Source organism: Protopterus annectens, chromosome 1.part0, assembly GCF_019279795.1.
Source record: "Protopterus annectens isolate FY-2018-M chromosome 1.part0, PAN1.0, whole genome shotgun sequence".
NCBI classification, from domain to species: Eukaryota; Metazoa; Chordata; order Ceratodontiformes; family Protopteridae; genus Protopterus; species Protopterus annectens.
The window spans coordinates 1,851,310,313-1,851,333,635 of NC_056725.1; the positions used below are offsets into that span (position 1 = coordinate 1,851,310,313).

The following is a 23,323-nucleotide window of genomic DNA, read 5'->3' on the forward strand; positions in this document are numbered from 1 at the left end:
TGAGGAAGAGCTTAATTTTGTAGAGGGAGCCTAGCTTTCGGTTTACCGATTTTATTGTGGTATTGATATGAGTATCATAGTTAAGGTTGTGGTCAATAGTAACCCCTAAGAGTTTGGTTGTTGTGTCTGGAGATATGACTGTGCCGTTTTTGGATTTTATAGAGAAGTGAAATGGGGTGGACTTTTGTGTAGGTGTAAATAGCAGTAGTTTAGTCTTTTTAGGGCTGAGGAGGAGACAGCGCTGTAAAAAACAATCTTCTACAAGCTCAAAGACACTTTGGGTGAGGTCATGGAGTTCAGATGGAGTTGTAGCTGAGGAGATTAAAGTGGAATCATCAGCGTATTGTATGGTAACAGCTTGGGGAATACTAATATCTAGATTGCTGATAAAGATGGAGAAAAGAAGAGGGCAGAGCACTGCCTGTTGCCTATTATCTAAGTAGGACTTGAACCACTAAAGTGCTTGAGTGTCAAGTGAGAGGGATTTCAGAAGATTCAAAAGTATTTGATGATCAACCATGTCAAACGCTTTTGAAAGATCAATGAAGATAGCGGAGGACAGGATATTATTGTTACGGGTTTTGTTGATGTGGTCAGTAAATGACAGGAGGGCAGTAGTAGTGCTATGGATGGGTCGAAAGCCATGCTGAGAGCTAGCTAATAGGCCATTTCGGAGAAGGTGGTCAAGTAGTTGGTGGTGGATGCATTTTTTTATGATTTTAGCTAAGGGAGAGAGTAGGGCAATTGGACGAAAGTTGGAAAGTTCTGTAGAGTTCCCACCCTTATGAAGGGGGATAATATGTGAGATTTTCCAGATGGTTAGAATGGTACCTTCTTTTATGGTTCTGTTAATTAGGATTGAGATAGGGTAAGCAATAACTTTGGCTGCAATTTGAAGATACTTAACAGGTAGTAAGTCTGCTGAGGTGGTAGAGGGTTTGAGTTTTTGTAGTAGGGTACATATATATATATATATATATATATAAATGTATATAGATATACACACACATATACACACAAACATATTTTATATATACACACACACACACACACATATATATATATATATATATATATATATATATATATGGGTCTACGTTTCTTGATCGAAATTTCAAAATCTCAAACAAGAAATGTAGAAATCCACTTAAGTGAAAGTGCACTACATCGAAAGTGCACTTTCGCAAAAGCCAATTCAGTGAAGAACATTACAGTGGGGATAAGGAAATATATCCTTTTCCCTACTGTAGTGAGACCTCGGAGTTAGTATATTTAAGTAGGGTGGGAGTGGGGCACAGCCCCCGTGCAAAATATTGTTTAAAGTTATTTGTTTTGGGTTTGTTTTTTCCGATTTGCTGAATCGGCTTTTGCGAAAGTGCACTTTCGATGTACTGCACTTTGGCTTAAGTGGGTTTCTACATTTCTTGTTTGAGATTTTGAAATTTTGATCAAGAAATGTAGACCCATATATATATATATATATATATATATATATATATATATATATATATACACACACACACACACACACACACATTTTATATATATATATATAATATATATATATATATACACACACACACACACACATATATATATATATATATATATATATATATATATATATATATATATATACACACATGCATGCGATTATATAATGATATCTTAACAAACCTAAAAACATACCTGTGCTATACTAACTCCCAATGAAACAAAATAGACTTTACAGAATATCAGCCCACACAAAAACTAAAAACAATTGCAAATATAACTAACAAAAGTGTTTTTACACAGACACCAAGCCTCCTACATTCCTCAGTCTTATGTATACCAAGACCAGGGTCACACAAACATGGAGAAAACAGCAAAACCTTTAAGAAAGAGAAGAGCTTCCAGTGTACGCTAAACTACCACACTGGCAGTACATTACCAGAACAGACACTGACACTACAAAGAAATTAGTAACTTAGTCCATAAATAAATACACACATATATACATACACCTACTCAAACATCACCCACTAAGCAAACAGTCAACCACATGAAAGTATGGAAAAACAGAAGGTGACATACAAACATTCAACATTCTCTTACCTTCAAAAAGCATTGTAACTAGTCAGGACTACCCAATGTAACTGTGTGTGAACATAGCTTTTTTTGTTCTTTTCTTTCCAAACTGCTTCTGATACTTCTGTGTTAGAACAAGACCATTAACTAGATGCTATAAATGTATTTGAGAGAGAAATGAACCATTGAAATTTGATGAATACAGTTGTATCAGTTCCAGTATTTGTCTTTACTTCTGTAGATATTTTATATACTTCAAAAACTCTGTGGCCTTCTAAGGAAACCTTTTTGTTACAATGAAACATATTATAGAACAGTATATAGTCAGAAAGCTTTTTGACACAATTTTTGCAACCTGTTATATTTCCTGTAGGACAATGATTCATAATCAAAGATAGATAAAATGTCATTTTTTATCTTCCAGTAATATCTTGTTATCAGGTATCAGCAAGCTACAGCTAGAATGTAAAACAATTTGGTATACAGACAGCACAACAACAAAATGTGTGTAAATAATTTATCAGACACATAACTAATATGCAGAGAATAAGGGGAAATGGATTATCCGTGGTCTTGTGTTATGTGTGTATCCTGGTAGTAATTTTTTTTCCTTTTTTTTTCACTTAGTATGCCAACACTACCTCCACCACCAGAATCTTTCAAAGGTAAGTAAGGGAACTCAAGATATACTTTTAAAAGCAATAACCCTTAACAATGGTCAAAAAATATAAGGTGCGACTGGGATTGTTCATATATTTAGAAAATAACTCAACAAGAATTTCATATACATGTTTTGGAATCTGATCAATAAATATAAGTTAAAAATTATGTAAGTGTGATGATTTCACTGCAAATAAAATAGAAGAGCACTTCCATTTTCATTTATTTGTAGAGATTTGCCTGCTTACTCATAGAAAAAGAAAATGTTCAACTAATGTGCCTCGCTCATCCCATGATTTTATTAGTGTCACTTACAATGGACGAGAATACTGTAGACCCACATGAAGTGACCACACACTGTACATTTTAATAGTATTTATTCAATCATTCACTTGAAAACTGGTTAGGTAGGTTGTTTCTTCCTTTTGGAGGCACTCATGGGTAAAAAGGGTTTGTGTCAAATGATTTAACATAAAATCATTACCTAAGGCTTAACTGAGAGGCAAAGCTTGGCAGGAGCAGTTGACTTACTGATTCCCGAATGCTCTTTGTAGGAGAAGGTTTAAGTAATCACGTCACTATGTATGCCACTATGTCTTAAAACAGATTTGCTTGTAGAATGCAAGACAAAAGAACTATTTAAGTGATCATTAGACAGTCTGGGAGGCTATCAGTCTCTTAAACACAAAGTTGTGAATGGAAGAAAAGTTGTTAAACTGCGGAATTTGACTGAGAATATGAACAATGTGTTGGCACTTTCATAACAAATGGCACTGATGGAGTTTTAAACTGTTTGAATTCCACCACTACCACAAGATGACATGGACAGCTCCACTGCCACCAATTGTCACAGGACAACTGCTAGCCAGTGTTCCACATTGGTATGAGAAGGAGGTGTTGGGAGTTGGCATAATGGTTAAGGTGTTTACCTTGTAGACACAAGGCAGAAGGTTTGATTCTTATCTTTGGGTTGGGAAATTTGTCTACACTTCAAATGTCCCACAAGGGCAGATAGTCTACCATGATCATATGAAACTATGGACCGAAGGACAGGAGCTGCAGTCCTGGAATACACTCCACTTTCTCAAATATCACTGCTGGCCACCTGAGGAATGATCTCTCAATTCAACCCACTGGTAGACAACAGGTTACAAGCAGAAAATGCACACAAATCTGATTCAATAACTAATTCATCAAATGCACAAAAAAGGGAATATGCACTGCTATCCTGTGTATGGGATTCCACCAGACATACCCAGACTAGGACCGCACACTGATCACTTAAAGAGCTGAGTCTTTGGCCTAGAACCCCAGGCCCCTTACTCACTACTCGCTCACTGAATCACAGCATTTTCCAGTGCCCCATACCCATAGTAACTGCTTTCCAGACAAATGATTATTTATACACCCCCACCCCTACAACACACAGTCACAATTTCCAGGGAAGGATGGCAAAATTCTCCAGTTTCCCACAGCTTTCTTTCAGACGTGGTAGTACTGCCACAACTGGATATGACCAGAGAACACACACACATACACACACACACACACACACACACACACACACACACACACACACACACACACACACACACACATAGCACCACAGGCACACTCAGAGATTAATTAGCCTTGGCTATTCTTCTGTCCTAGCCAGTCATCATATCTACCAAGGCTGATATTTTTCCAGATAACCTCCACATTTCCTCTTCAGGAAAATATCTGTAAGCATAGTGAGGAAACTCCTACAAAGTGTAGCGTACCTTGGGCATTACAAGTTCCTAAGCACACTGCACTGAGTATCACTGCACTAATGTCTCATTTAATATGTTCTTCTGATTATCAGTTGTATCCCCAGTACTGAGTTAGCCTGCAAGAATTATGGCCATCTCCAGGTATGTAGAGACATAGTCAATGGACAACTACTGATGACTGCTAGTTCATTCTTATCACTCCAGCCTTATCAAACAAGCAGTGTTTATCTAGTGTAGGGATTACGCTGTGGCTGGCTTAAAATACTTGTGACATATTAGTACAGCAAACCAAAACAGCAGCCTCATGGCTCAGAAGAACTAGCTAATAATGTGGACTGCCAGCAAAAATCGATATTCTGGCATTTTATGTCATCAAAAAGCATTGTCCATATTCAGATTTGTAAGCCCTTTTTATGTGGTTTCACTGCAGAGTGGACCTAGAAAAAAGTACCATTTACAATAATTATAATGCCTGTCCTAAAGTGATACAATGGCTTTTGTTTACATGGAAATCAGTGGTGGCAGCATTCCTTTTTCAACAGCAGCATTTTATCAGCTGGCTTTTGCAGGTAAAATATATGTGTTTTAGAATTAACCTACAATGTGTTATGTCATTTTAACCAATGGATAAGAAAATAATTCTACTTTTGAAGGGCAAACTGCTAAAGAAGATGAATTTTTACCCAGAATTCCTTGTTGCTTCATAAAACACTGATAAATGCATTTCATTTGGGGGTCTCTTGATAGAGGAAAATTGTGATGAGGAAAAAGATTAATTAGAACAAGAACTACATTATAAATGTAATTGTTTGAAAATAAGCCATAACCCATACATCTGAAATACAGCTCAAAATTAAAAACTACAGAAAAAGTCTCCTCTTTCCATCTTATATCCATCAGAGTCCCACAGGGCACCATCCCAGACCACTACTAATTAACTAATTTATTAATGACCTTAACACAGTAGCCAGAGAGGCAAACCATAGTACAATACACTGATGACTCCACTCTCATATGTGCTGCTAGGACACTACCCATACTCCAAACACCCACTTAGAAATCCTTCTTTAAAGAAGCTTGGCTCAACAACTCGCAACTCCTCCTGAATAAAAAAAAAAAGCTATACTACTACTGTTAGCCCCCTTTCTCTCCTCCCAATAAACTAACTTTACTATACTGTCATCCAACAAGACCAATGGAGGATTGGTATCCCACACCAAACTATTTGGTGTGATTGTAGACAGCTACCTCAAATTTGATCTCCACCTTAAAGCAAGCAAAGACTCTGCTAGATAAAAGATAGCTACTTCTTTTCTACTTCCACCTTATTATATCCTTCTTCTATCCTAACTAATCTCAACTCCTCTCTATCAGCCATACTAGAACAATGGTACAATAAAGCAGCCAAATTTACGACCAACCAACAATATAGATCACATTGCAGCCTCTCTCTAAAACATCTAAACTGGCTCAAACTAAATAATACTCTGTTGTATCGACAATTAATTTCAACCTTCATACTGCTGCACAACCCTGAAGAATTCACACCTCTTCATGCCAGCATTCAGCCTTACACTACTAAGAGACATCTGCACTCCAATGACAGAATATTAATCTCCATAACGAAACCTAACAACAATGCAGGATGCTCCCTTTATTTACACTGCTTTGCTAAAAACTGGAATATCATCCCACTCCACATAAGAACAGTCTGCGACCTGAAATACTTTAAATGCCAACTGAAGCAATACCTCATTGATAAATGGCTCTATACCTGGTAGTAATACAGCTATATGAATTTGTGCCATAAATCTCTGCTGCAAATAAATAAACAAATAATGTACTATTATCACAAGTATACCCTCCTGTATCATCTTATCTCCTTTATCTTACTTGTGGCTCCTCCCCTCCTTCCTTTCTTTGGGCTAAAATAACTCTTTATCTTATCTTCCTATGTCCTAGATTTTAAACAAGTCTTTACAGTAACAAATATTCTTATGTAAGACCTGACACTCTATTCATACTTATGATATAGCACTGCATATACCTCCTAGTATTTATATACAACTCATGTAACTGTTATTTTAATCAAAACTGTTTGTAAATTACATAAATGATGCCAAGGATGTCTGAATAATATATCTGTTGCTCATGAATAAAACTGACAATAATGAAAAATGCAAATGCTGTCCATGATGTCTGTGTAATGGAGCTTTTCTCCATGGACCCTAAAAAAAGGGTACAGCTCAGATGGACGTTCTTAGTAAACAAGTGCCAAAAATAAATAAATAAGTAAATGTATCTAGAAATCTTTAGCAACTACTTAGGATAGTTTTTTAGCCATGTCTAATGGCAGCAACTACTCACATATGATGTTAACTGCACTGGTCAAACATACATATGCATATCTTAGTTTAAAACTCACCACTACCTTCTGAATTTCCTCTGTAACTTTTAAAATCAGCTCCTGAAGCTCAACACTGGTTTGCTGATACTCCCCCTGTACAGAAAATTATAATTTTATTTAATTAGATAGTATGAGGCTCACTTGGGTTGTACACCATTCATGTAAAACATGATTGAATAAAGTATGCTGCTTATAAAATCATTTAATGTAAACAGCCCTTAATGAGGCACTTAAATGTCATCACACTCTACTGTATGAAGGGGCAGCGGTCAACAAACCAGCAGCAAGCTTGCCTCACAGTAAGACCTTGTCCTGTTCGATTCTCAGCTACAGCGTCTTCTGTGTGGAGACATGCGTGAATGGGCGTACCTTTGTTGAAGGTTGTGCGTCAGGGCTGGCAACTCGGCACGTAAAAATCCACTGCCAATCATTAGCGGACCGGAGTTCCGCTGTGGCGACCCCTAACCGGGAAAAGCCAAAAGACACAACAACAACATGGAGGAAAATCCTGAAGCTACCTTGAAATTTAAACTAAAATATTCTGATGTGTGCCTGATGACAGCAACAACTACAGTGCTGTCAATCATTACCCTCTTTAGAGCATATTCTTTCAAACAGGTGCTGGAGCAATGTGGAAAGTGAGCTACCTTAAATCTGTAGATTAGACCATCTTGCTAAGGAATTCTGTCAAAATGGTATTCTTACCTAGAAGGTTCAGCTGATTTGGTACTTGGCATTGTGACTGGATGCTTCATCTAGTATCAACTATGTGGACCTCAGCATTTCTTTTTTCTAGCTGGGGATCCTTCAGAGCTCAGTATTGTGTCACTTACTTTTCTTGGGTTGCGTAAATTATTCTACAGGACAGAGATGCAACTAGATCAGATGGCAGCCTGGGCAATCCCCATGTGTGTGGCCCCACCACAGTAGAGGACCAAAAAAGTCCTTCAGGGTTAAAGATAAAAACAAAATAAATAAATCTATTCTCATTGAAAATGGCTGTTATGTTTCTATATAATAGATTCTTTGTCACTGTATGATACACTTTTAAAGCACTGTAGAAACAGCTACACTATCTCTTTGCTACAGTTCAGTTTCTCTCTCTCACACACACACACACACACACACACGCACACACACACGCACACACACACACACACACACACACACACACACACACACACACACACAAAATGCATTAGTGAGTTATTTTGCTCATGAGTGGGGAAAAGTGTATTGACAGATTATACCCATTGACTCCAATGGATGGATCACAGTTCATACCATAACTACTGTTGGGTACCACAGAACCATCTATCTGTGTATTTGTCTGTGTGTCTACATGGACATAAATGTGACTGCATGAATGTGTGTGTGTGTGTGTGTGTGTGTGTGTGTGTGTGTGTGTGTGTGTGTGTGTGTGTGTGTGTGTGTGTTGGGGGGGTGGATGTCTGTAGGACTTTATGCATGTGTATGTGCATGTTAGAAAGTGCCATGCAACCAGGATTTATGGGCTGTTGGGGAACTGATAGTGCAGTATTTCATTCAGAAACATGGTATAGTTCCTAAGGACGAGCTTCTCAGTGTCTCTGATCAGAGAATGTCATAGTTACTGTAACCTGCATTCCCAAGGCAACCAAAAAGTATTCATGGAAATTATCTTTCTGGATCTCAAGGTATAAAATATAACATAAATATGTTTATTCTTTAAACTAAACCTATTAATTTTTTTTTTACAAAAATGCACGTAAAAAGATTCACTCTTGTGTAGTGGATAACTGAAATATGGAAATGTTCTTAAGTAAGACTGAAATCTCCTACAAGTGCCTGAGTTCCAGCTGTTCAAAACCCAGCATCTTGTAGGCAAGGACTGAAATGTCTTGCAGCTTGTGCAAACTTCCACTCATACCTCTGAACTGTACAGATTTTCGCAGAATGTTCAGATTTTCACCTCATATTTTTGGTCTGTTCCTCATAAAAAATGTTTTTTTTTTGACAAATCACTGGGATGATCTAAGGATTAAAGTTACTAAATAATGACATGCATTTGAGTTTTAGACTTCATCTCCTTCAGAAAATGCATTTGAATGCATATTCTTTTATTCTAGCAACTTTCTAAGTTTATAAGAGCAATATTTAAAATGTGTCCCTATTTTTGGGACTTTGTCCCCCCATTATGTCAGGCTATGTCCAGATTTCTTATGTTAACAGGTTGAGAGGTATGACATACTCAAACTCAAATAATACTTTCAAACAAGGTACAGCAGTGTAACTTTCTCTACATGGCTGTTGCACTTTGTCAGAACATGTTATTCAAATTAAAGTCAGGTAAATGTGGCAACTGTGGTGAGACAATCGGAGGGGTTGTGAATGTTGATTAGGATTTTAGGCAGCGACTGAGAGTGAAGTATACACACAAACAACTGTGAGGACAATGGATGAACACAGACATACAGAGGGTAAACAAGTGTTGATGGGGACAGTTGAGCAGTAAACAAAAATGGGTAATGACACATAAAGGAAAGAAGACACCAGGATGGGGGATAGGATGTGGTCCTGAAATGGGTGGATGCTTGGCTAGACCAGACAGCAACAAGCCCAGGCACCATATTGACAGAGCTACAGGTTTAGCTAGCTATTCTGACACTCGGGCCAACCACTGGTCTGTCACCCCTCCTCAGGTTTAAACTGAGGACTAAAAAAAGGACTTCATGCTTGAAAAAAAAGTTATTATATCTTTTTAAACTGTAACAAACTGCTGTCTGCTACAGTTTATACCTACCACATACAGTGAGTGCTAAAAAAGCTCTTCAGACTTGAACAGCAAAAAAAAAAGTTCTTCTCTCTGTGAAACTGTAACAAACTGCTTGCTACATTTTATGTCTACCATATACCAAGAGCTAAAGCCAATACTGAACTGAATACTGATCAGCTTCTTCCAGTGGTGCCTCCTAACACTTTGCATCTGGGGAAACTGCCACTTTGCACCATCCTAGTTACACTTCTGGGTGAGGTGGGCATCCAGTTACTGGTGCACCTCAGCAGCAATCAGCTTTTATCACTGATGTTTGGAGACAGAAGAAAACCCCTATAGCCCACTTTCAGTAGTGACATTTGCTTCTTTCTTGAGAACTGACACAGAAAGTACCGATGACCACTACAGGTTGTCTCTAGCAGGAGAACTATTGTTGCCAGCTGAAAAGAAGACCTGGCAGTCATCGGCAACCCCAGAGCAAGAAGCATCCGCCAGCACAGGCTGAGGAAACAGTAGCCTCATTTCTTCCTCTTCCACAACTGGACTTGCCGAAGAATGACACAAGGAGAAAATGATTTCACATGTATGACACAAATACAATTGCAGCTATACAGTGGAAAAGCACAGATGTCATACACACTCCAAGAAAGGTATTGCCACCTTCTACATCACCCAGCCATGTTCAGCTGGTGTTTCTTTGCCACTGGATACAAAGTATGTGCCCTTATATATAGATATACAGGACAATGGTACTAAAACATTGAAAAAGGCTTACAGTACATTTCAGGCTCCATTTCCTGAACATCTGGCTCTCACTGGTGATGCAGGTCAGGATGGCATCAGACTGGCATCACTCACCATTCCAGTAAAGTCATGCCACTCATCCACCTTCCACGATAGGGCTTTATAATTGTACAGCAGGTAATGTTCCCTGAAGTCCCTGTGCAGGAAAAACAGGAAAATCCTGCTCTCCTGGGCAAACCACACAGGAATCTTCTATTTCTCCCTATCTGAAGCAGCCATCAACACTCACTCAGGCCACTCAAGGGCAAAACAGTAGGTCCATGTGCACTGATGCACATTTGTGAATCACATGTCATGCACTGTGGTGCTGTGTTGTAGTGCTAAGACATGGCTGTAGTGATACCCCATGATAATAAGAAATGGCTACAGTGTAGCAATGTAGAATTAATTATGCAAATATGCCAAATATATATATAAGTGAATCAAAACAATGTAGCAGTCCAATAAAAGTTCAATGATCACACTCCAGTTCAATATTAACGACTAAACTTTAATAAAATGTTATTGCATTCACAGTAGTTAAAACACTGCTTCATCAGAAATTAAATACAATTAGAACTCCCATTTTTATAAAGGTAGACCCTAAGATATCCTAACCAATCAGAAAATTCAATACATCAGTATCACAACAACAATGTGACAGTACAACAATTACTCGCATTCACTTAAAGGAACAGTGCCATATTTCTATGAAGGAAAATAAAATGTATAAAGCATTAACATACAGCCAAAATAAAATAAAAATACATCATCCTACACATAAGTAGATAAATAAAGCATTTTCATTTACTTAGACTCCTAGCTTTAAGGAGAATCTTCAATGGGACTTTATCGTTCAACCCCTTACCAACTTCTGGCCGAATCTAATAATCCACCTCATCTCCAACACAGTATTTTAACTACTGTGAAAGTGCTTGCATTTTAAGTCTGGTCATTAATATTGCACTGGAGTTTGATCACTGAACATTTATTACACTGCTACTACATTGTTTTGGTTCACTTATATGTGTTTTTGGATTTTTATCGTTATTTTAAGTGAACCATTTATCCTTTCCGCTTTCATTGGTGTGTAAATATGCCAAACACATAAACATACAGGTCACATGTTTGGTGGTCACTGTGATTTGTATAGCTAGCACTAACATTTTGGTGACACATTGTACACCTGCAGTGATTCAAAGACAGTGGTACTAACCGGCTTCACCAACAGAACTGCCATACTAATTGGCTCTTGTTAGTGCAACATAAAGTGCCAGCACCATTTTGCACAAGACCACTTTTAACTACACAATCTTGCACAACATTGCTTAGTACAATACCACTGTGGAATGCAGAAATTTTGGCATAACTTCGGTTAACATGGATCTTCACAGAGTTAAGGAAGAAGTCCTGTCTCAGCAAGAACAACAATCCATGTGGAGAATGTCAATGACAGTGAGACATGTATCAAGGTTTATGTAACTGAGAACTCATGACAGTAGGATGACATTGCACCATCTGTGGCTAGGAGGATGCAAGCTACAAATACTGGAAACCCTGTGAAGGACATGCCAAAAGGGATACAGGACTTCATGGTCATATGTTGTGGTATAGCTATGATATGTAAATGGAAGTTGCAGCTGATAAGAAAGTGCACAAAAGGTGGCGGCTGTGGCCATGGATTCATTTACAAATCAGAGGAAACTGTGCATAGTACTGACTGCAACTGATGGCCAGGTGCAAAAAGTTGGAGGGGGGGGGGACTGTGTCTGTAGGCAATGTGCCTTTCACAACACACCATACATGCCCACTGACTGACACATTTTGCTCACATAGACACCCAAGAAGGACAGACCATTTTGTCTGTGTTTTTGTTTAAGAAGCAATGTTAAATCAAACTGGAGAGTAAGACTAAATAGAATAGTAGTTTGTGATATATGGATTTACATGCTTAACAAGGCAAGTTATCAAAAGTTAAATGTAAGTGCTCATTGCCTGACATGAGGCTAGTTTATTAAAATTATATAAACATATAATTATAAAATTATTATATTAGCAATCAGTGCTTAAATAACCAGTGCATTATACATGGAAATTGCTCAATATGTAAAAATGAAAATTTGGTAACCAATAATGTGTTACTTTTCAGAAAAAAAAAAAAGAAAGAGTTGCCACATGACCTTTCAGTCCTGTTCATTGGAGTCATCCAGGACATGGATGATGCTATTCATCGGACTCAACAACTCTGATGCTCAATCAGTGCATGTACACACACACACACACACACACACACACACACACACACACACACACACACACACACACACACACACACACACACACACACTGTCCCATAGTTCTATCCCTTCCCTGACATGGACTCCATCTAGCAATCTAGCACCCAGTACAACAAGCTAGCACAGAGGTGACCACTAATGGTCATGTCATCCACCTCAATCTTATCACTGGAGGAAGTGATCCCTGACTCCCCACAACCACTCAGTATACTTGGCTACCAGGTTCACCATCCATGGTCTTACTATATAGTATAATGTTGCTTTCAGCTGGCACTGTGCCCACCCCCAAGCACAAGAAATGATGATGAATGTACTCTGTCCAACTCCTAACTTGGTAAATATAGTGATATCCGATGCACAGTATGATCAATTAATACATTGCCCTGCATAACCTGGGTATGACACTACATGCATCATTTTCTTATGCCATAGCTCATAGCTGTGGAGAAGATGCTGTCTCTTTACCAGTGCTATAATGTATTGCACCCACCTTCCTCAACTGTAGTACTGCTGCTCTGTGTGGCTTCCCCAACTCTTGACCCTGCCCTTCTGCAGCTAAGACTGGTATGACAGGCCCTACAATAATGTTCACCTGCAGCATCATCCGTCTGAGCAATGTTATGCTATGATACATAGCACACACAGTAAACATTTGGCTGCAGATGTCTGGACTACATTGCACTGCCCCTCTTGAAGTTTCTAGACACCAGAAGCATCCCTTCAGTAGTCCAAACGTGTTCCACTACATTTTGCATTTCTATATGGTCTACTTCTATGCCATTTGCTGCATGGTCTTGCAGTTACATAGGGGAATTTTTAACCCAAGGTTCTAAGGCATGTCTGGCATCACATGCAAAACACTTAGACACACACACACACACACACACACACACACACACACACACACACACACACACACACACACACAGCAACATATTACATGTAGCTTTTTTCCCAGCTTGCATAGTGCCTCTATGTATAAACGTGTTCGTATAGTATGAGTGTGTGTGTGTGTGTGTGTGTGTGTGTGTGTGTGTGTATCTACCAACTAGATGATCCTGTGAGATGTAAACCCTTACACAGGCTGGACATGTGTCAGATGTATGAATCATGTAAAATGTCCAGGTGGTGCACAAACACATTATAAATAATACCCTAGGCATTACAGACCACATAAACATTCATGGATTGGAAGCCTTTCCTATTGATCTGTTGCAGGCCCTCTGGACCAGTTGAGGCCAGGATGGAAAAATAAGCAATCTATAGCTCCCAGAACCACAGGGAAATGGGATATGTTGTAAAATAACTACATAGTGCTGGTTCTCTACTCTGCTATCCTGGGCAACCAAACAGATATTCTACTACACATGCTTTAGCATAATGCTGAGGAATTGGTTTGGGATTCATGAGAATGACACTTGCAATATCTCTAATGTGTCCCTCCCTTACATCACTGAACGATCCCTCTAGCTAAGATGGTTAATGGGTCTCATAACTTAGTATCTACAATAAGAAACCCATGCATCCCCCTTGAGTCAACTTGTGGGCAACCCAGTTCAGCTAGATCTCTTGCAGTCTCCCTATCCACTTGGAAATGGTTCACAGTCTGCTGGTCTGTTCACTGATGGAATGTGAGGTAATGTTGCTACTCCTAGCATCACTCACATTGTGTATACCAAAATACTGTCTGTTCAAAATGGGTATGCAGCACGACACAGTACCACTTGATGTGTTTCTGAATTGGTCCACAATTTTGGAGGTCATCTGCATAATTCATGTGGCTAATTTTGATGAGGTTCCTTATTTCTGTATCATTATGCACTCATTAGCAAAAAGTCTCTTTGCTTACATTAAAGCCTATGTTAAGCATAAGGAGTAACATAATCTAGAAATGTGACTTTATGATATGACCAGTTCTAGGCATGGAATACATTAGCTTTTTAGTATTTCCCTTCTATTCAGTTAGCTCCAATCCTTTAACTTAGCACTCATTACAAATAACAGCATAGATATTTGAAATCAAATTTTTATGCCATTGCTATGGCATACAGGGATAAAGCCCTCACTACAGCCCAGCCAAGCTAGGTTCAATTATCAGTTTGGGTGACTGAGATAGTAGTAGGGAGGGATGGGCATTTATGTGGGTGCTCTTTGCAGAGATGTCTTATGGAGGATAGTGACATAACGACGATGGTGAGTAGTCCAAAGGAGGGAAAAGGTGGTGGACATGGCTAAGCTGTTGCAGAGACAGGGTAATATGCTGCACATCCTCATTTCATGCTCACCCCATGGACTTAAGTCATAAACATTGTGCTAGGAGAGATAGCAATGGGGTAGGAATTTTGTACAAGTCAGTGACTCAGGAAGCTGATACATGCTGTACATGTCTTGTACTTAGTAAGTTTGATATGTACTGACTGTGATGTACAGTAATTCTGGTACACACTAAGTCTAATACATCCCAAGTCTGGTAGACAATATGGAAATGAGATAGACTGATCTATTAATGATAGCTATTCCAAGACAGGATATCTCTATAAAGGCTAAAATTCAGAGATATCCTCCAAAATAAGTATGTTTTGTAAGTATAGATAAAATTGTTGCAGCCTAAAAATGAAGGTTATGTATTCATCATAACAATAAATCTGCGTTGTCTGTTTCCATCCTTCCTCAATGCATGGGTTTCAGATTCATACTCAGACTCAGATTCTGCTTCAGCCATTTCTAAGCTTTGGATCTGGTGCTCAGGATGCTCCCCCTACCCATAATCCTTTGTGTAAGGACCTCACATCATGTTTGCCCACTAATAAAAGGAAATTTAAAATTATAAGGGTATCAATAGATAAATAACTTAGCTAACCTAAACATTGCCTGGATGATAAAGAGAATGAAAGTGAAAAAGACAGGGACTTCAGCAGCCAATGTGAGGTCAGATACAACCATCTTGGAATGGAAATATAATTAGAAAAAAACATTGTGAGGAGGATGGTGAGAAGGTAGTTGAAGAAGGACAGAAACAGACACAGATCTTTTGTTATAGTGAGTACATAACTTTTGTATCTGAAGCTGTCTTTTCTGTCCATTCCTCACTGTAATGGACAGTGTCCCAAGCTACCTTCTCACTTGGGAGGCCTTATGGAAGGATATTGCAGAGCACAGCTGAATGAAAGAAATCTCTAGATCTGGACTGCATATCTTATTTATGGTGTCAGATGAAGATATGTACCTTGGACCAGTAAGCTGAAGCAAATATGACATCAATTGGAACATTACAGAAGAAGACTGTAGGCAAAGTCACGGATCTGCTGGAATGAGACTTTGGAGTCAAAGGAAATGGCAGCCTTCTTTCATGATAAACAAAGGAAATGCATTGTGATAACTAGCAGGAAAGGGCCTTGGTCACTGATTTTTCCAGTTTAGTTGAGGAAAATAAGCTCTGCAAAATTGTTTTATTGCATTCCTGCCTGTATTTATGAGTTTTTTTGCACTTTTAAAGTTTGTTTTTGCTTAGTTTAACTGGTAGGCTACACACTCAAGTGTGCTAGCCGAATTAAAGCATTTACTGTGTTTCTGTACCTAATTTCTGCTACTCTATAACAAAAAAAAAAAAAATCCTTGTTTCCCGCCTTTACTGAACTAGAATAGTCCAGTCTTCAGGTATTGCTGATCTCTGAGCTGTGTCATAGTTCCTCTGTTGCCCATATCCTTATTTGGATAGGGGGAAGCTTCTTTCTTCACCAGTGAGAGTGGGGAGCTCTGAGCAGCCTATCTGTCCTTTGAGGAGTGGTTCCAGCCCAGTGACCTGTAGCTTATTGGCCATTTTGGGCCATTTCCTATCTCTTCTAACCCCCTGCTTTAAAGCCAGCTTTAGCGCGCTTTTGCGCTTGAAATTTAAAGTTTGTCCTGTTTGTTGCATTTACCTGTTGAGGCTACACACTCAAGTGCGCTAGCCTGTGTTACATATTCATTGCATTTTCCTGCTGTTTGTTGCAAAAAAAGAAAGAAAAACAAAAAAATTATCCTTGTTTCCCGCCTTTCCTGACCTAGAGTAGTCCAAATACAGGCGTTGCTGTATTCTGGACTTTTGGAAAGTTCCTGTGTTGCCCATTTCCTTTCTTGGATAAAGGAGGGCTTCTTTGTTCACCAGTGGCAGTGGGGAGCTTAGAGCAGCCTATCTATCCCTGGAGGAGTGTTCCCAGCACAAGAATCTGGTAGTCTATTGGCCGTTTTGTGCCAGTTTCTAGCTCTTTTAAGTCCCCCTGTATAAAACCCGCTTTGGAGCGGTTTTTGCGCTTGTTACTACTCAGCCAAGCTCCTTGTGGTCCTGCAGAGTGGTGCTATCAGCAGAGAGGCCAAAAGAGCGACTGCTAACCTGATAAAAGTGTTTTTTTTTCCTGCTACTACCTGGGCGACTGTCCGAGCTAGCTAAACTGCACGTATTTCTGCTTCTTGAACTGTTTTAAACTGTTTAAAGTTGTTTTTGCACCTGCACTTTTAAAGTTTGTCCTGTTTGTTGCATTTACTTGTTGAGGCTACACATTCAAGTGTACTAGCCTGTGTTACATATTTATTGAATTTTCCTACTGTTTGTTGCAAAAAAGAAAAAAAAAAATTATCCTTGTTTCCCATCTTTTCTGACCTAGAGTAGTCCAAATACAGGCTTTGCTGTATTCTGGACTTTTGGAAAGTTCCTGTGTTGCCCATTTCCTTTCTTGGATATAGGGAGCCTTCTTTGTTCACCAGTGGCAGTGGGGAGCTTGGAGCAGCCTATCTATCCCTGGAGGAATGTTCCCAGCACAAGAATCTGGTAGTCTATTGGCCGTTTTGGGCCATTTTCTAGCTCTTTCAAGTCCCCCTGTATAAAACCCGCTTTGGCACGGTTTTTGCGCTTGTTACTACTCAGCCAAGCTCCTAGTGGTCCTGCAGAGTGGTGCTAGCAGCAGATAGGCTAAAAGAGTGACAGCTAACCTGATAAAAGTGTTTTTTTTCCTGCTACTACCTGGGCGACTGTCCGATCTAGCTAAACTGCAAGTATTTCTGCATTCTTGAACTGTTTTAAACTGTTTAAAGTTGTTTTTGCACCTGCACTTTTAAAGTTTGCCCTGTTTGTTGCATTTACCTGTTGAGGCTACACACTCAAGTGCGCTAGCCTGTGCTACATATTTATTGCATTTTCCTGCTGTTTGTTGCAAAAAAGAAAAAACAAAAAAATTATCCTTGTTTCCCGTCTTTCCTGACCTGGAGTAGTCCAAATACAGGCTTTGCTGTATTCTGGACATTTGGAAAGTTCCTGTGTTGCCCATTTCCTTTCTTGGATAAAGGGAGGCTTCTTTGTTCACCAGTGGCAGTGGGGAGCTTAGAGCAGCCTATCTAAACCTGGAGGAGTGTTCCCAGCACAAGAATCTGGTAGTCTATTGGCCCCTGTAGAAAACCCGCTTTAGCACGGCTTTGCGCATAGCGCAGCATCGGGCAATGCCGCTTAATTGGGTTTAAACTATTCCCGGCTCCACAAAGTCTGCTCTTCACTTTTTCCCTTAGAACTGATCTAGTTCTCATAAACACCCTATTCCTACTCTAAAGCCTGGCACTTGCTCACTAAAGCAATTATATAAGTCAGCACTAAAAAATTAAAAGCACTACACCCTCACAAACTCCCCTTGATTACCTTGTTCCCCATTGGCCCTTTTTTCAATTATAAAGGAATTCCCAGTACTATTCTAGCATGTCCAAAGGTCAATTGTCAATCTCCTCTCTGGTCCAGCTGGTGTATCTGGAAATCTTGAGGCAATGTTACAACTGCCTCATGTACACAGACAACCCACTCCTCCTCCCAACAAATTCCAACACATGTGAGAGATGCAACCACATAGCCAAACTGGAGGCTAAGCTCTCTCAACTCAGTACTAGTATAACCAGTCAGGAGGAGAAGGAAACCACACTCACTACAATTCCAGTCTCATATAGACCTACCACGACAGCAAACCAAAACACATAAACACACAAAAACATACTCGGAGGCTCTAAATAAAAATCTTCCTAAGCAACAGAGAACTCCAAAGCAGACACCCAAGAAACCACTACCCCAAAACAAAACACATTCAACACATAGCTCACAAAGCCAGTGTGCTGAACAGTCACAGCCCTTAAGGCTAAACAACACACCTGATACACTTGTAATAGGTGACTATCGTCAGGCACACTGACGTCTCGCTCACCAGGCTGAACAAGGAGAAGGTCACGGTGAGCTGCCTGTCGGGAGCTAGGATCCGCCACATAACACAAGCACTCAGGTCACTCCAAGGCAAGTACAAATATGACTCAGTCATTGTCCATGCTGGTGTAAATGACCTGAGACGTACCTCCCTGGACTACATGAAAAGAGACATAGAGGGGCTCTCTGAGCATGTAGCCCAGGCCGGTATGACCCTGACCTTGAGTAGCATCTTACCCTCACCAAGAATGATGCCACAATATGAAGACAAGATGATCAATTTCAACAATTGGCTTAAGTATTGGTGTCATTCAAAGGGGATCCAATGCCTGTCAGCCTGGGATGACATGCTCGACAAGCCACGATGCTTCGCTAGGGACGGCTTGCACCTGACACCCCTGGGCTTTCGGATATTGGCAAAGGCTCTTGCCACCCCCATAGTGCCTTTTTTAGGCAAGGCTCAAAAGACAAACCCACCTCCATAGGTATCACAAGGGATAAGAAACTAAGAGTAATGCTACTCAATGCCAGAAGTCTAAACCTCATGATGCATGCACTCGAAACTCTCCTTAGCATGGAGAACATCGATATCTGTGCAGTAACAGAAACCTGGTTCAAGGCTCCCGAGAGCACCCCAGCACTACCAGGTTATACCTCATACCATGTTTTTCGGCCCCAAAACTTGGACTGAACCACAAAAGGAGGGGGAGTATCAATATTCGTCAAAGATACCCACACCTCCAGGTTAGTGGCACAGCACGAAGCATCAGAGACTATCCATGTGCAACTAACAGTGGGTAAAACTGCCTTCCAGTTTATAGCCTGCTACAGACCACCCTCTCAAACCCAGGAACCCCACTCGGCCTTCCTGAGAACACTGGAAAATATGAAGGTCTCTCCAAATACCATTATATTGGGCGACTTCAACTACTCAAACATAGACTGGGAGCATTACTCTAGCTCCAACACCCTAGCCCAAAGGTTCCTAGAATTTATAAACTTAAATGCTATGGAACAACTTGTTACCACTCCCACAAGAGGGGAAAACATACTGGACCTGATCATCACCAACATGGGGACTCTATGCTCCAGACCAGAAGTGTATCCCTCACTGGTAAGATCAGACCATAAACTAATCTCACTAGATATTCACATCCCGACCCCAGCCCCTGCCCAGAAAACCACAGTGAAAAACTTCTAAAGCAAATTTCACACTCCTCAAAACCGAGGTGGAATCCTTCAAAGCCCCCGGGCCTGTGGAAAATACGGCCCAGACCACAGAATCCTTTATAAACGCATTCTCTGAACACCTTCAGGAATGCATGGATCATGCAATCCCAAACAAAACCAAGACCCAATCCTCCAAAGGCAGGCGTCCTGTCTGGTGGACCCCAGCCATAAACAAACTATATAATAGAAGGAGGAAGCTACTACATGATAGAGCAAAATCCCAAAAAGGGAAGGCATCTCTGATCAGTATTAGCAAAAAACTACGGGCACTCATAAAATCGTCTAAGGCCAGCTTCGAGAGAAAAATTGCACAGGACACTAAGGATAATCACAAGGCTTTCTTTAGTTATGTTAGGAACCTGGGTGTGAATTCCCAGATATGCTCAGAATTAGTCCAAAATGACAAAAAATACACCGAACCCACAGACACTGCCAACATCCTAGCTGACATGTTCAGCGCAAACTTCTCCCCCCTTCCCCACCAAAAGGGCAAATATCTATCCCAGCAGAGTTCTGCCCCCCCCCCCTGACATCTCAGATGCTCAGGTAAGAGCCGCCCTCTCCAAAGCAAAAAACACAGCATCAGTGGGACCAGACGGTGTCCCGGGCTGCGTCCTACATGAACTCCAAGAAGAACTAACTTACTACAGGATATGTACCCAAAGAGTGGCGTACAGCAACAGTGGTCCCTCTCCACAAAGGTGGTGCCTCAACAGATCCTGGAAACTATCGCCCCATAAGCCTGACTAGCTTGGTCTGCAAAGCTATGGAAAGGATCATCATGAACCTCATAAATAAAGATATTGGGGACCTACAGACACTGGATCCTACCCAGTTCGGCTTTGTTAATGGCAGATCCTGCCTCTTAAACCTGGTTGATTTCTTTGAAACAGTCACCAAGGTCATTGACGAGGGGAAGGTGGTCCACACAGCCTACCTGGACCTCGCAAAAGCCTTCGATACAATACCCCACTCGGGCATTATAAATAAGCTCGCCAGTTTAAATATAAACCCCTATGTCACTTGATGGGTTGCAAACTGGCTCAAGGACAGAACCCACATGGTTAGAATTGTTGGAGCCATGTCAGACTCCAAACCAGTTACAAGTGGCGTCCCACAAGGCTCAGTCCTGGGACCTCTCTTGTTTGGTATATATTTCCTCAGAGGTACAGGCCAACACGGAAGGACTGTGGCTGACCAAGTTCGCAGATGACTGCAAACTGGGCGCCATAATCGACTCTCCAGCCGACACAAACATCCTACAAAAGGGCCTCATAGAAATAGACAACTGGTGCCAGAGCCATGGCCTCAAGCTAAACTCCAAAAAGTGTACAGTCATCCCCTTCAGCAAAAACAAAGTGCCCACAAATTACCACATGGATGGTAATCCATTAAGTACGGAAGAAGTAATTAGGGACCTGGGGACCCAAGTTGATAGCAATCTCTCATTCGACTACCACGTGGCCAAAGTGGTTAGAAAAACATTTTATATAGCCCACCTAATCATGAAGGGATTCACATCTAGATCAGGGGAGGTCATTGTGCCTCTTTACTCATCCCTCATCAGCCCATAATTGAGTACAATGCCCCTTTTGGGATGTACCTTACCAGACACCTGCAGCAACTAGAAATACCCCAAAAGTACCTCACCAAGAGGATCAAAGGGCTCAAACAGATGCCATATGCTGCCCGGTTAAAGAAACTCCAGCTCTACTCAGTGGCATACCACCTGCTCAGAGGCGATCTCTGCCTGACGTATAAAGCCATGTCCAACCTGGAATTAATGGACATGCTGCACCTCAGAAAATCCAAATCCCATCGAGCTACCCACTCGAGATACTTGAACCTCAGCACTGAAATAAATAGGACATGCTGGAGGGACAGATTCATAAACCAGAGGCTCCCTTCACTCTGGAATAAAATCCCAGTCCAGGTTAGGCAGAGTCCCTCATTGACTCTCTTCAAGAGGAATCTTGATGAGTGGATGGGAGATCGTAGATTTACTCTGGGTATCACATCTGTGTCACTGTTAGACAGAGGCACAGTATACTAACCTTGAAAAAGGGTATAGCAAAATTCATTTAAAATGGGTGGCAAAAGCCAAACACACTCTGGCTAGGCTTGTAAATGCCATAGGGCAGATAGCCTATGAACCTATGAACCTATGAACCAAAAAGGACACAAATAAGTGATCAGATTTCCTGAAATGTTTCATCTGGTGGAAATAAAAACACAACTGATGATGGACATCAAGCAAATGTAAAGTATATTCACCCTTGTTCAAAAAAGTTGGGAAGAAAACTAGATTTATGGACTAATTTATGGATGAATCAGAAGCCACCTTAAGAAGAAAAGATGGGTTGGTTCTTAATGAGACTCTGTCATTGTTAAATATTAGGTAGGGAGGTTTTGAAGATAGAGCTTGTAACTCAGAAATTCTCCTTGGAAAAGTGATAGCCACCAGAAATAAAGACTTCCATGATAAAAAAAATAGATCAGCCTTAGCAGCAGGTTTGAATGGGTGCCCAGTCCAAGCCTATAGCATAATGGTAATATCTCATGGTGGAACTGGTTCTCTGAGGGGAGGGTGTATTAAAAAGGTACCTCGGAGGAAAGCCTTGGATAATCTGAGGGATGCAATAGGGTATGGTTTTCACTCATATGAAAGGAAGATATACCGGAAAACTGTGCCTTGATTGTAGAATAACTAGTTCCACATTGAAAGAGATGTGCAAGGAAGTCCAACACTGCTGAAAGAGGGACTGAGAAAGGGTCAATATTCTTTTCAATCACCCAAATAGAAACCTTTTTCCATTTGCCCTTATAAATTTTCCAAGTCAATGGCTTTTGGGAGGAAGACAAAATATGGACAACTGAAGATGAAAACCTGGACTGCCAAACCATCATTTGAATTGGAGAAACCATGCAATCAGTTTGAGGGAATGAATGTTTGGCTGAGGCAACCCCAATGAGTGAGACAGAAGATCCGAGTTCATGCCCAGCACCCAGGGAGAGTGAATTTGATGAGGCTAGACTCAGGGAAACCACAACTGTTGAGGCCAATGAGGATGACTGTGACCCTCATTACAGATTATTTCTGTAGAAACTTGGAAATCAGGAGCTTCAGAGAAAAGGCATAAAGGAGACTCAGGGTCC

The 23,323-nt window shown here is 40.4% G+C and overlaps 1 protein-coding gene across 1 annotated transcript in view; it reads left to right on the forward strand.

Moving 5' to 3' along the window:
- Positions 1-23,323, forward strand: part of FYB1 (FYN binding protein 1) — a 2,052,110-nt gene that overhangs the window by 1,926,885 nt on the left and 101,902 nt on the right. The window contains exon 15 of the mRNA XM_044069852.1: positions 2,698-2,735. Coding sequence (XP_043925787.1) covers positions 2,698-2,735 — 38 coding nt within the window. The remainder of the gene's footprint in view (positions 1-2,697; positions 2,736-23,323) is intronic.